General features: G+C 32.1%; 2 protein-coding genes across 6 annotated transcripts; both read right to left on the bottom strand.

The window, feature by feature from the left end:
- Window positions 1–1,330: 1,330 nt before the first annotated feature.
- Window positions 1,331–7,410, bottom strand: LOC123920340 (DEK domain-containing chromatin-associated protein 2-like). 5 transcript variants are annotated; one of them, XM_045972614.1, is made up of 15 exons: window positions 7,267–7,410; window positions 5,437–5,867; window positions 4,822–5,403; window positions 4,703–4,736; window positions 4,453–4,532; window positions 4,193–4,252; window positions 3,969–4,079; window positions 3,528–3,608; window positions 3,341–3,412; window positions 3,082–3,219; window positions 2,875–2,958; window positions 2,292–2,754; window positions 2,025–2,131; window positions 1,849–1,879; window positions 1,331–1,742 (listed from the first exon to the last, which is right to left on the bottom strand). In XM_045972614.1, exons 2-15 carry the CDS (start codon window positions 5,803–5,805, stop codon window positions 1,597–1,599), a joined length of 2,358 nt encoding a protein of 785 aa, XP_045828570.1. In that variant the 5' UTR covers window positions 5,806–5,867; window positions 7,267–7,410; the 3' UTR covers window positions 1,331–1,596. The 5 variants fall into 5 exon arrangements, with proteins under 5 accessions (XP_045828570.1, XP_045828571.1, XP_045828567.1 ...); XM_045972615.1 differs by having other exon boundaries at window positions 4,822–5,585; window positions 5,628–5,867; XM_045972611.1 differs by having other exon boundaries at window positions 4,822–5,867.
- Window positions 7,411–11,069: 3,659 nt separating this feature from the next.
- LOC123923946 lies at window positions 11,070–12,083 on the bottom strand. The gene has a single exon (XM_045976699.1). The coding sequence runs from the start codon at window positions 11,969–11,971 to the stop codon at window positions 11,252–11,254; it is 720 nt and encodes a 239-aa protein (XP_045832655.1). The 5' UTR covers window positions 11,972–12,083; the 3' UTR covers window positions 11,070–11,251.
- Between the last annotated feature and the right edge of the window lie 1,842 nt (window positions 12,084–13,925).

The following is a 13,925-nucleotide window of genomic DNA, read 5'->3' as shown; positions in this document are numbered from 1 at the left end:
ACTGGTTATAATCAGTGGTCACATATACAGTGACTTTGCATGTAAGCTTCCACTATTAAACATTATCAAGAGTGCTGAGTGGGTCACTTATGCATCAATGTTTTAATTTTATTATCTTGGTTTATTATCTTGATGTGATGTCCTTTAATCTCTCATTTTTCTTTTGTACACACTTTTTTGCTTTTTGCTCAAAAAATTTCTATAATAGCAAAATAGATAAATATCAAAATTCAATTGAGTTGGGTTATCAAGTTATCAAGTTATAAAGGTAAAAAAGAAATCCTTCCAAAAGGGTTAATTGAGAACAAAAATTCAATTTTTTTACCATACTAAAATTATGAGTTATTACCAACATAGTGCGACATCGGGGCCGGTCCCCACTATTTGAGGCCCGGCTTAAAAATTAAAATTGGACCCTATATAAAAAAATGTTAAAAAATTAAAAAGAATTATCATTTATTTAAATTATAAGTAACATTATAAGAAACATTCAACAATGAATTGGTTCAAGTAATAAGAGTTTTCGTCCCCTTAAATACATGGTCATGAATTCGATTCCATGACTCATGCTTATGAAGATAATTTGGTAGGGAGGTGAGAAAATTCCTAATTAAGAATCTTGTAATTATTATAGGGTCTCAAAATTAACATCGATAATATATAACTATTATTATAATGTCTTAAAATTAATCTATTGACTATATCTACTATTTTATAAATACTAACAATATATGAATATTATCATACGACCTCAAAATTTTGAGTAGAGGCCTCCAAAATTTGGAGGCCCGACGTCGTCGCTCACTTTGCAGCCCCTTGAGGGCCGGGCCTATGTGACATAAATAGTAGATACTTATGTCCCTTAATCATTTGATTCTCTATTAAGAGAAACATTTGTTAAGAGAAGTCAACCCCTTAAATGTATATCAGTCATCTAGAAGAATCAATATTTGTAGTTGCGTGCAAATTTTAAAAAAAATTGAGTTATTGAATTTAATAACAGCAATTTTGAGAATCTTGCAATACTTAAAAACTTTGTGATGGGCCAATATCTATCAGCTGCCCAGATTATAAAGATAAAAGAATATTAACCAAACAAAAAAAAAATTAATGTCTCCAAAATATTAACAAGTATTTGAGTCAAATAATTAAAAGCTTTATTCAATAGGTGTTTAATCATATAAAAAGTTTATGACATTGCTGTTGAACAAGTCAAACACATGATCAAATGATGTTACAACAAACTATGAATATTAAAATGAAATGAACTTGGTCATGCAGCATATCAATATGCATAGAAAGTTGACAACTTCAAATATATAATAAGTAGTAGTTGAAACTAGTATTTAACAGTTATATCCATAACAAAAAGCCTACACAAAAGTTTCCTTACATGTTGTGTTCATGTGTAAGCAAGAAACTGCATAATTACTGATAGCACAACTAAGGCCACCACAAAATATTGAAACTACTGCTAGCAACTTTTGCTAGTTATAGCAACTTTTGCTCTACAAAATGTACTTAAAATGCATAACCAATCAAAATGTATATATTGATAAACCTATTTATATATCTCCAAGCAGTCACACCTAATCCTCAGTTAGGCTTCTTCAACATATCTTCAACCTCCTCACCCCTTTCTTCTTTTTCCATATCTTCTGCAACTAGTTTTGTTAGCTCTTCCTGAATAATAGTCTTTATAGACGCCTTTCTTGGTGTGAGATCCACGTTGAATCGCTTACCTGAACAACGGTCAGCAATTTTATGAGACATATAAACTTAAACGAAACTCTTTTTTATTAAACATAAGCCATGGACAAAAAGGTAATAATATTGAATGTCACATACCGAGTAGCTCCACAGTATCCTTAAATGTAGCCTGCAAAAGCCGGGGAAAAATTGTTATAATTTTGAAAAACATTAAGGGGTAGGATCAATCAACTCAACAGCAATGTTAATCTAGTTCTCTATCAATCAACCTAGGAATCAATCAAACAACTTACAAAGATAATGAAACATCTTACCGTATTGAAGTCAACAACTTTGAAAATATCACATATTCCCTTCCGTAGCTGATCATCGCTGGGGTCTGACTCCTCTTTGCTCTTGTCCTTTCTTTCAGTAACCTTTTCTGTTTGATAAATAGAGAAAGATTCATAAAGTACGTAAGCGGAAGATGTTAAGCTAATGAGAAAAGTTAACATGTTTACTTTTAAGATTTTAATGTCCGTCTTAAGCTATATTTCACTAATCGCTAGAACACGAAAGGTCAAAGAATTCGTGATATGTACCTGTTTTGTCTTCGGAGGAAGACTTGGTGAGACTCGAGCTCTTCTGCTTTCCTTGTTTTACATTTTTCTTCCTCCTTGAAAAGACCTTTGGACTTTCCTCACTATCATCATGATCAGACTCGGAGTGTGTAGACAATGGTTTCTTAGAAGTTCTCTTACGTGCTGCGCAAGGTTTTGTTGTAACTGTTATTTGCTTTGCTTTACTTTTTGCAGCAGCTTCTTTCTGTCTTGAAGATGTTCTAGTTGTTTTACTCACTTTCTTCACATCTTCAGATTCCTTATCAGAATCATTTTTATCCTCACTTTCAGATTTTACAGGCTTTTCATCCTTGGATTTGTCAGGAACTTTTCCATTTTCCGCTTCATTTTTTTCATCTTTCTGTTCTTCCTCAGCCTCATTTTCTGCGTCAGTTGATCTCTTTCTCACCGCTGCTACTTCAGAATCTCCATTTTTCTTCTGACTCTGAAAAATATACCATGAAGGTTAAAAACCCGAATTTATTGATTTTAAACCTTTTTACCACTTCTAGTATTATCTTAAATTACACTTCAAATTTCAGCAATTGAAACCATGAAATCTCACCTTAACCGAACGTCTTGATCTTGCTGTTCCAGTTTCCGATGAATCTTGTTTTGCTATGCGCTTGCGCTTTTTTTCTTGAATCGACTGATAAAAGGAAAAGCATAAATAATATGAATAGTTGCACCAGAAACACTCGTCTCGAGTAAAAACAGAATAAAAAGACACACCAGGGGAAAAGATTGAAAAGAAAAGGGAAGTAAAATAGACCTTTTCATCTTCGGAATTGTCAGGAACATTGTTTTTATTTTTCTCTTCAACTTTATCTTCTTTCACAGACTCACTTTCCGTGTCAGTTGAGGTAATTCTCTTCTCTGCTACTGAAAAATCTTCATTTTTCTTCCGGCTCTGAAAAATATACCATAAAGGTTACAAAGGAAAATTTGTTGGTTATAAAGAACTATACCACTTATAGTATATATCTAAATTTACATTTTAAATGACTGCAATTTAAACCATGAAATCTCACCTTAGCAGAACGTGGCGTTGCTGTTTCAGATTTTTCTTCAGATTTTGCTATGCGCTTTTTCCCTTTAGTGGACTGATAAAGAGAAAGCATAAATAATATGAATAGTTGCAGCAGAAACACTCGTCTTGAATAAAATAACACACTGGGTTAGCGGACAAAGTTGAAAATAAAGGGAAATATAATAAACCTTTTCTTGTTCTGCAAGTAACACAGTTTTAGTGGCTTTAGGAGCAACCAGATAGTCTATTAGCTTTGCAATAATATCTTCCTGCATATATAGAAGATTAATAATTAATCATAATAACAATAATAATTGATAATAATAGCGTGAGAAACAAAGGAGATGGCAATTCCCTTAACGGAAGCATCCTTCTCAAGCATGATATGAGTATAATATTGTGGTAATATGACAACTTTTAAAATTTACAAGACATGGCACAAGTATAATATAAGTATATAAGTATAAAGTTAATATGAAAAGAGATAATCAATATGTTAAAAGCATAATAATGGCATAATAAAATGACCTATTTATCTAATTATTGTGGTATTCAAACCTGTATTGATATAAAATTCAAAAAATAGAAGTAAAATATTTATTAGCATTAGCAGGGTTAAACCAACAAACCTTCCTTGTATTTGCGTTCGTAACTGGCATGTCAAGCACGTCGCAGAATTCCATCAAGTTCTCTTTATTACACTTGTCAAATTTTTCTTTTAGTTTAATCATTTGATTTTCCTGCAGCAACAATATTTGGTTTTAGAAGTTTAGACAGGGAAGTGCTATATTATTATGGATAACTTACTCATTTTGTTATAGTATATGACTTGGTCACAAGTTATCAAGCATACCTCATTTTCATGCCATACAAAACCAGAAAAACTTGATATATTATTCTTAATCTCGGTGGCCTGCGAATCAAACAGTAAACCATTAGTTAATTAAATTGAAACATAATAACATCTGTGACACCTGTCATTTTCATTTCGCCAGGTAATTGTAACCTTTTTAACAGTCTAAGGATGAACTGTCCTACTAAAGACTGAAGTAGGATAAGCGGTAGAAAATGACTGAAATGAAAAAATTAGATTGTACATGAAGTAGGATATACCTTTCCTCTCCTACTAAAGAGGATTGTATGGAGTAATTTTAAATTATCATCAACCGTCCTTTTAGATAATTTAAATGCCACTGAAAAATTAAATACAAGAGTTATAAAGCGGTTAGTTGTTTAGTGCATTATAGACACAAAAGTAATAAAAGTGAATTCATGCATAAAGGCATTATAGACACGGAAAGTAATAAAAGGGAATTCATAGACCATAATGGAAAGAATAATACAAGCAAATGGAATACTATACCATTAGGGATATCTTTTAAAGGTGTACCACGACCCTGCAAAGTGAAAGAAAAAATGTCAAAAATAGGTTTCAATATGGTAACACACAATTAAGGCTTACGATGAATCTGAAATGAATACCTTTTCAATGTGAAATTCTTTGGATGCATCTGTCTCCTCTGATTCTATCAACCTCTTAACAGATTTCCTTTCACGTACAGGACGGTTGGTTGTCGTAGGAGTCCTTGGCTCTGTCTCCTTCAGTTCCTTTATTTCATTTTTCGCCTGCCCCGCATCGATGTTTCCTCTCCCGCGCTTTTTTAATCCTTTCTCAACTTCAACATCTTCAGCGCCATCTTCATTTGACTTATTGTCAACCTTATCCTTACCATCCTCCTCCCCTTCTTGCCTTTCATCATTTTCACTGCTCTCATTTTTGCCTTCAGGGATACCCTTTGTCTCCTTCTGTTCCTTTATTTTCTTTTTCATCTTCTCCACATCGACCTTTCCTCTCCCACTCTTTTTCGATAGTTTCACAATTTTAGTATCATCTTTATCTTCTTCATTTGACTTATCGTCAACCTTATCATCCTCCCCCCCTTCTTGACTTTTCTCTTCAATAGTCTTTCCTCTCACACATTTTTTCAATCGTTTCTCAACTTTGATATCTTCTTCATTTGACTTCTCATTAACCTTCTCAAACCCGTTATCATCTTTCTTATTTTCTTCCATTTCATTCACAAAATCATCTATCTTATCATCGTCTGATTCTTTCATGTCAACTTCTTTCCCAGCCTCTTTTAATTTCCCCCCTTCATCAACTTTCTTACTGTCTTTTAATTCTTCCACGTCGCCAACTTTGTTATCGTCTTTTATAACCTTACCATCATCAACTTTCTTATCCTCTTTCATTTCTAGTTCTTCCTCCCCATCAGCTTTCTTATCAACTTCCATTTCTTTTATACCATCCTCCTTCAAGTCTTTGACTGCATTATTCTCCAAGGATTTTCCTCCCTTAGGTTCGCAGTCCTTCTTTTCATTCGTGTCATCTAAAGTTTTCTCCAGAGTGCTATTGCCATTTGAGTCAGTCTTGGAAACTGTATTAACCGGTTCTTCCTCACCCATACTAATCTTATCTACACTAAACCAATAAGTTACTTTTTCCTGCACACACTAAGCACTTACGCCTATCAATGTAACAAAACAAAAAAACACATAAAAAACTTTAGTTTAAGAATATCATCAACAGTAACATGCAAAAAGAAAAAAAAAAAAAAAGACGGAAAATTCTTGTGAGCTTCATTAAGCTATTAGTATTTCCAACCTAGAATACACAACATCCATGCAAATTATCATTTTTCCTAAAATGAAAGATTGTTTCAAACCAGTGTTGTAAAATAGCGGCTAATATAGCAGAATTTGGATTAATAGATATTGTTCTGCCATATACTATTTACTACAAAATACTGTGAAGTGTGAAATAGTGACTATAGCACTGTTGCATAGTGGAATTTGAGCAAACCGCTATTTTTCGCTATTTGCAATTTACATCACTATTTCAAACAGGTCCACACAATAAAATAAAAACTCAATTTGCCATCCCAACTGAAATAACCAAATATATTCAATGCCATGACAAGTTGACAGCCAGTTTTACAAACAATAAAAACATGTAAGAACAACAATCCGGTTCAAAGGAGTAAAGAAAAAATAAACGCAAACAATGAACACATGGTATTTGGTAACAAAGTTTGGCCAATATTATCTGCATCTTCATCTGCAGAGCAGCTGCAGTTCCTATCATTCAAAGATTAGGGTTTACATCGTACTTAGTATTTAAATACTACGATACAAACTACAACGTTACCCATGAACTGGGGACAACCTTAGTCCCCCACAACAAATGTTTTGGCCAAGCCCAAGGGCAGGTCTCACTCACTCCGCTCGTTTGACCCTACTCACTTGTCGGTACCTATGAGCCATACTCAACAAAACAAGATTAAGAGAACCCTCCAGCTCCGGCTAGGGCGCAAGAATGATTGAGCTGCGAAAATGAAATCTGAACCGGGGCAACCCCAGTCCCCCACAACAAATGTTTGGGCCAAGCTCAAGGGCAGACCTCACCAACTCCGCTCATCCGACCCTGCCCACTTGTCAGTACTCAGTACCTACATGAGCACCCTCCAGCTCTAGGGCACAATTGAGCTATGAAAACAAAATCAAACTATGAATCTGAATTTTGAACTATTTCCTAACAAAATCAAAAGATCAAGCTCAAGCAAAACAAGGGCAACCATAATTCAACAAAAAAAAAAATCACAACAAGTCAACAACACATCACATTTATGGTTAAGAATCATAAGAACCACCTCAGTAGCTAAACACAAAATGGGGTCAAATATTATCACAAATAGTCAAATCAAAACCTTAAAAGTTCTTTTTTTTCCCTCAACGGTGATCATTTTCAAAGGTCTTAAGTTCTAAACAATCCAACAATGAAAGCTATAAAACAGAAAGATGAAATCTTTGAACTTGAAAACAACTAAAACAATGAAGAAAGAGAGAAAATGAAGGAAAAACACTTACAGATTCAAAGGTTGAAAGAGAACATTGAAGCAGCTTGGTTTATGTTAACTTGGGATGTTTGGTTTTGTGTTTGGTCTCTTGAGCTCTTCTGAGTGACTCATAGGGTTATTTCTGTAAATATACAACTCGGACTTCAAATGCGGATTTTAAATGAAAAATAAACTGTGTTATCAAACGGTGGAGATGTGGTCTACATAGGTAACGTGCAAGATTAGCCGTTGCGATTTTATTCTATTTTTCAGTTTTTAATTTTTTATAGACTCTTCCTTTTTTTCTCCTTGTACTACTCTCTCTGATATTTGTAACCAAAAAAAAAAACTCTCTCTGATATTATTATAAATTATAAAATATTAATAAAAATTCAATCTAACTAAAAAAGTTAAGTAAGTGTGATTAATTTCTTAGATCTGATGTTAAATTTATTAAAATATCTCTATTGGATATTTAATATAGAAGCTCATTTGATTGATCACATTAATTTTTTTTTATAATGATCACCTTAAATATTGTTCATTCAATATATATTTTTGAATTAATTTAAAAACCCCTAAATTTGGTCTAGAGATTCTGGATTCGATCTTCAGCTGCATTATAAACAAAAACACTAACTTATATAACATGAATGAAATTTTAACGAGAATAACAAAAGACATGTGATTATTTTCTTCTACTCAATTTTGTGTGTCGGTTTACTTCAAAAAAAATATAGTTGCAATTGGGGAGCGACCATAGATATAGTCAAAGCGGTTCATATATAGACACGTCATTCGCTATTCTCATAAAAAGGATTTTGTATCAATAAGCATTTCTCAAAAAAAAAATGATAATAATAACATTTAGATTATCTATAAACAAAATATAACATTAAATAGATTAAAAGTAGTTAATTTTTATTTTGTCTATAATAGTGACAAAAAATATTTGATGTCTTTTTGTTTTCCATTCTTTTTTATGAGTGTGATTGACGGGAGTATGGGTGTTTATAGGTCCGGAAGATTCGTTCAAGTGAGTGAAACAAATTAACACAAACCTCATTTTGTTTGACCCCATTTAAGTTTGGATCAGATTTGAACCAACCTATTTATATCCAAAATTGTTTTGTTCAGATAAAGAATTTATGATTTTAAACCCGTGAATTTATGAACCAAGCTTGTACAAAAAGTTTATTTTATTTTTCATAATATAATTTAATATTTTTATTCGAAATTTTGAAGTGTTTCAACGAAAGTTTGATTGGATCGAATAATGAGTTTTACTAAAATTGACTCATGAACACGACTATAGGCATGTACGTTATAAGTACAATATTTAATATGGCCACACTCAAGGCTGGCCCTTACCAAGAGCAACACAACCTTTCACCTTATGCCCTTACCAATATATAATAGGCAAAATTATACTATAGATCCTTTATCTTATTTTTTTACAACACTTTGGTCTTTTATCTATTTTTTTGTAACAATTTGGTCCTTTATCTTCTTTTTTTTTGTAAGACTTTGGTCCTTGTCTTATTTATTTATAAAAAATAAAGGACCACAATGTTACAAATAGAAAAAGATAAAGAACCAAACTGTTACAAAAAAAGGACTAAAGTGTTACAAATAAAAAAAATAAAGGACTAAAGTGTTACAAATAAAATATAAAGGACCAAAGTGTTACAAAAAAAAAGATAAAGGATCAAAGTGTTACAAAAAAATAAGATAAAGGACCTGTAGTGTAATTTTACCTATTTAATATTATCATTCCTTCCACTTTATGGGTGTGTTTGGTTCTGCGGCGGAGAGAATTAATTTTGGCAGAATTGATTCTGTAAAATTAATTCTGGCCAAAATTGATTTTAAGCTGAAGTGGTTTATGTTTGGATATATTCATGAAAAAGTGAGTTGAACAAAAAATTTGAGTGTAAAAATCAATTCTAAAATCAGAAGCTACGATTTCTAGCTTCAAGTAGAATCAATTCTAGAGGCAGAATCAATTCTACTTTTGAGAAACCAAACAAGTCAGAATCAATTCTACACGTCCAGAATCAATTCTGGATGCTCCAGAATTGAAACCAAACATACACTATGTCTTCATCCAAACAGAGGAAGGATCTCGAAAATTGAGTTTTCTTTCGTTGCTCAAACTTTCCTTCCACGATCAGTTGAAACAAAGACAAATAAGTGTGTTAGAAAGATAGTACTGTCCCTCTTCTAAAAAGAATATATTTTTGTGTATTAAAGTACTCTCTCCATTTTTTTTTACCATCAGTTTAATCTGGTTCGGGGTCAGTTCTGACATCAAGTGGTTCCAGCCCCCTCCCAATAATACTCTCTCCATTCTTAATTATAAACAAAATTTCACTTTTTAGATTTATTGAAAAAATGATGTATATGGTCTACATTATAGTCCAGATACATAAGTTATCCAATGAATTTGAAAAGTTGATTTTTATTTATAATTAAAAATGGATGAAGTAAATAAATATATTGTGTGGATAATTGTGTCATTTTACTAAATATCCACGTTCTTTCATTTTACTTTCTTTCAACTTTCACTCATAACCAAACATCTATCAAATCATCTTATTTTCCATTTAATTTCTTCTCAATTTCTTTCCTTTAAGAATCTTTACTCTTACTTTATTTCATATATCTTTCCTCCATAATCCAAACAAAGCATAAAACGGCACAATTCAGACAACATCTCCATCGAGTCGCACATAACTCAGCTTGCCGGAAAACAGAAACCTAACCGGAGTTACTCGCCAGCCTCCAAAAATGGTATTAAACCTTTCCAAATTCATCTTTTATATATAATGTGTTTGCGTTTTATTGTGATTAAGATCCTCGGCCGCAACAATACGTGCTGCCATCTCTACCATCGGCCATGACCGTTGGATCATGAAAATGTAAAAAGAATTTCTACACAGCTTCGGCACTAATTTTCTTTTTCGTAAAATTTCCATAACTCAGGCTCCAATTCTTTTTTTTATTTTATTTTGGTACATCATTTTCATTGACTAAGGTCAGATTAAAGGTCACAGATTAATCCATCGACTAAGGCATAGTATAGACTATAGAGAGACAGACATAATAGAGAACACATTTTGAATATATAAAAAAAAAGGTTATAATTCTATCGTTAACATGAACATAAATTGGTTACTAAAAACTAAAAATTAAACAAAACTTTAGAAGAACGAAATTATCCAAATTTTATTTTTAGAAACTAAAATATAAAAGATTTATATTTATTGACCCTTAATTTTTTAAAGTAGAGTTTGGTTTGAGTTGTAAAAGATAAATTTAAGATATTGACTACTCCCTCCGTCCTAAGTTATAAGGGAAAAAAATTCAATTTATTTTGTCCCAAATCATAAGAGAAAAGAAACCGAAATTTATCATTTTCAATAATTCTTAAATTAAATGCAAATTGCATTTAATTTTCTCTATTCACTTTTGTAAATAAACAATGAAAATTATTTGTACATCTTTCCGTGAAATCTATTTCAAGAAAAATACAAAAACATACTCAAAATTATTTTACGGGAGATGGGAGGGTGAAGAGGACAAAAAAATTGATTTTTATAAGGTTCGCATTCTAGAAAGCAAACTCAATTTGCATCCCATAAAGCGAATACCTTTTTCCCCAAATTTTGCTATTTACGCATTCGCATTCTAAGTAGCAAGAGAGATAAATTTAAAATAGCAGGGTATGAGATTCGGGGCCACAAAAAGTAAATCTCTCAACTTTAGCAATGCATATTACTAAACTTCTAAATAGTTTATGGCTAAAATTTGGACCTGGGTTCCGAGTCAATGTATTGCAAACCCGACGATTGAAATCAAACAATATATAATTAACACTAACAAATAAATTAAAATTTTCCGATTAAAATTAGATGGTTGGAATTTTCCTGCGATCACTATTTGAATGCAGGGAATCCATTTCCATAAAATTATTTAACCTAAAATAACAACTTAAGATAAAAATAAATTAAGGATCAATCACTAAGAACACATTGATCTCCTAAACATGCCAACTCCTTAAATCTAAAATCTTGATACTTGGTGGATCCATTGAAAATATCAATCTCAATTAAATTTTCATCCTCATTAATTTCTGCCAAAAGATCCACGAGACCCTGCTCCTTGAAAATAAAATCCAAATTTTGTTTAGAGTACTCTTCATTTAAACTAGAGAAGTTGCTACTTGGAAGTTTGATTTCAATAAGGCCATCCTCCTCCTCATCCTCGCCATCGTCCTCCTCCTCATTGTCAGAGGCAAAATTATCGGATAAACTCATGTCTTGATTTATCCTAAGATCTATCTCAAAACTTTCATCAATGATTGAGCCAGTACTACTTTCACTATCCGATGGAAATGAAGAATCCGAGTATGGATCATCTTGTTGCTCATGCTTTTGAGCATTAAGCTCAAATTTTTTATCAATGATATTGTTACTTTCACCGTCTAATGGAAATGAAGGATATGACTCTACTTCACCTTGATTATGAGAAGTTTCACTTTCTTGGATAGCCTCAATTTGAGCAACATCTCCTAATAAAGGTTCGAACTCTGGTTTCTGCATGCTATTATCTTCGACTAAATTTTCACACAGGGACCCTTTTTCCTTTGTCAAAGTGAAAAGAAGAAGCATTGCAGATAGAAAAACAATCAATAGAATGAAAAGAAGAAGCATTGTAGATAGATAGAAGATCATAGCTTGAACTTCCAAAGAAAACTATGAAAGTGTGAGATTCTTCAAATGCAAATAGTTTTTTCTTTGTCTGACATGAAATGAAACCTTTTGTTATTTCTTATGTGCAATGAAACTGATTCTCTTGGACATAACAAAGGTGTTTGTTTTTTGCATAATTTTTTATAAGATCAAAGCCTTGGAATCGTCGAAAGCATGTGCTAGACATAATCTGACTTACTTACCTACACATGCCACGATACTTTTTGTGTTGACCCTTCAAAACAATGCTTCTCATGAAAAAAAAAAAAAGAAAAGAGTCAAACGTCAAATACCTCGTTGAAATTTCTAGAATACCTTAAATGCTTTCTAGAATACGTTAAATGCTCGCATGAAATTTGAAAACTGTTAAATACATTCATGAATTTGTAAGACTTCTATCAAATACTCTTGTACTCTATTTACTTTGTTTGTTGTGATGACATGACTGTTAACAACATATATGACACCTGCCAACATGATGCTAGTCAAATGAGATAATTGACCAGAATACATGTCACAAGGGGTAATTGACTAAAATTTGCAAAATCAGGGACTAATTGATTGAAATTTAATTGCAAAATTTGTACGACATGTATATGAGAAAATGTTATATTAAAACGAGAAATAACACCCTAAGAAGTTTAATATTACTCATCTAATATATGAAATAAGTTATTATTTATAAATATTACAATTATAATTATCATACACCGGACAACAATATTACAATGACGAGTAACTTTGTAACAGGATTAATTTCGCACTATAAAATATTTGTCCTACAATTAAAAAAAATGGTGGCTACACCGTGACCCATGCATAAGCACATATATTATACTAGTTTTGTAAAACGCAAACCACCAACTAATGATGAATAAGTCTCCACACTGAATAAAAAATCACAATTCACAAAATCCTAAGCATTCCACAATCGGGTGTAGTCAGCCATTCTTCAAATCCTCAACATTTCTGATATGGCTTCTCTTTAGACCCATACTTCTTTTAAGCTCCTAAAATATGCGAAAAAAATCGATTTATATTTACCAAAGTATTTTTAGCATAAATTTTACACTAAAAAAAATTCGAGTTCTAAAAACTAAATTTTTTCGCATATTTTAGAGGCCTAAAAAAAACGTGCAGGCATAAAGAGAAGACATAAGATATACTTAAGATGCTTTCTCTCTAGGCCTCCCATGTATCTTTTATACCCCTAAATATTTTAATTTTGCCCTTGCTAAAAAATTCGGTTCGCAGAAACCTAAGTTTTTTCTAGTTCAAATTCAAGGAAAATTCGGTTAACGAAAACCGATTTTTTTTTCAAGACAAAAAAATTCGGTTCGTAGCAACCGAAGTTTTTATTGAAGGACAAAAAAGTAAAATTCAGGGAAAAAAGAATCATGGGGCCTGAAGAGAAAACATCTATAGTTAATCACGAATGAATTGGATCATTATGAATTGGATCTGGTGTTGATTGTACTGGTGGGCCACGTGGAAGGAGCTGCAACAAAAGCCCATCAAATTGTTCATTCTGTAAAGGCCTAGAGTCAACTCCAAGTTGAGAAGAAACGACCAAAATGAAAAAAATGACCACTAGAATTGTGAAAAGAATCCTCCTAGTGTTATAAGAAAAAGCCATATCAATGACCTCTTTAATTACTTTGAGTGAAATGATAATTAAAAATGCTCCTAGCTTAAGCTTATGCTTTTACCTCTATTGATATATTTAGTTGATATCTTTATGGAACATATATATAGAGAGACATACTTATGCCTGCCTCAAGTACTACGTTTTGAAATTAGTTTAGCTTTGAGTATGTTTTACTCCGTATGGTTTGAACTTGAACGTTGAAAATTGAACAAATCAAATTTCTTGAGCACTAAGCTAAACACGAAAACGAGTTTTCTTGGGGACTTTATGACTTTGGAGTTCCATTGT

Source organism: Trifolium pratense, linkage group LG4 (assembly GCF_020283565.1).
Source record: "Trifolium pratense cultivar HEN17-A07 linkage group LG4, ARS_RC_1.1, whole genome shotgun sequence".
Classification (NCBI taxonomy): Eukaryota; Viridiplantae; Streptophyta; class Magnoliopsida; order Fabales; family Fabaceae; genus Trifolium; species Trifolium pratense.
This window is presented reverse-complemented; position numbering and strand designations above follow the sequence as displayed.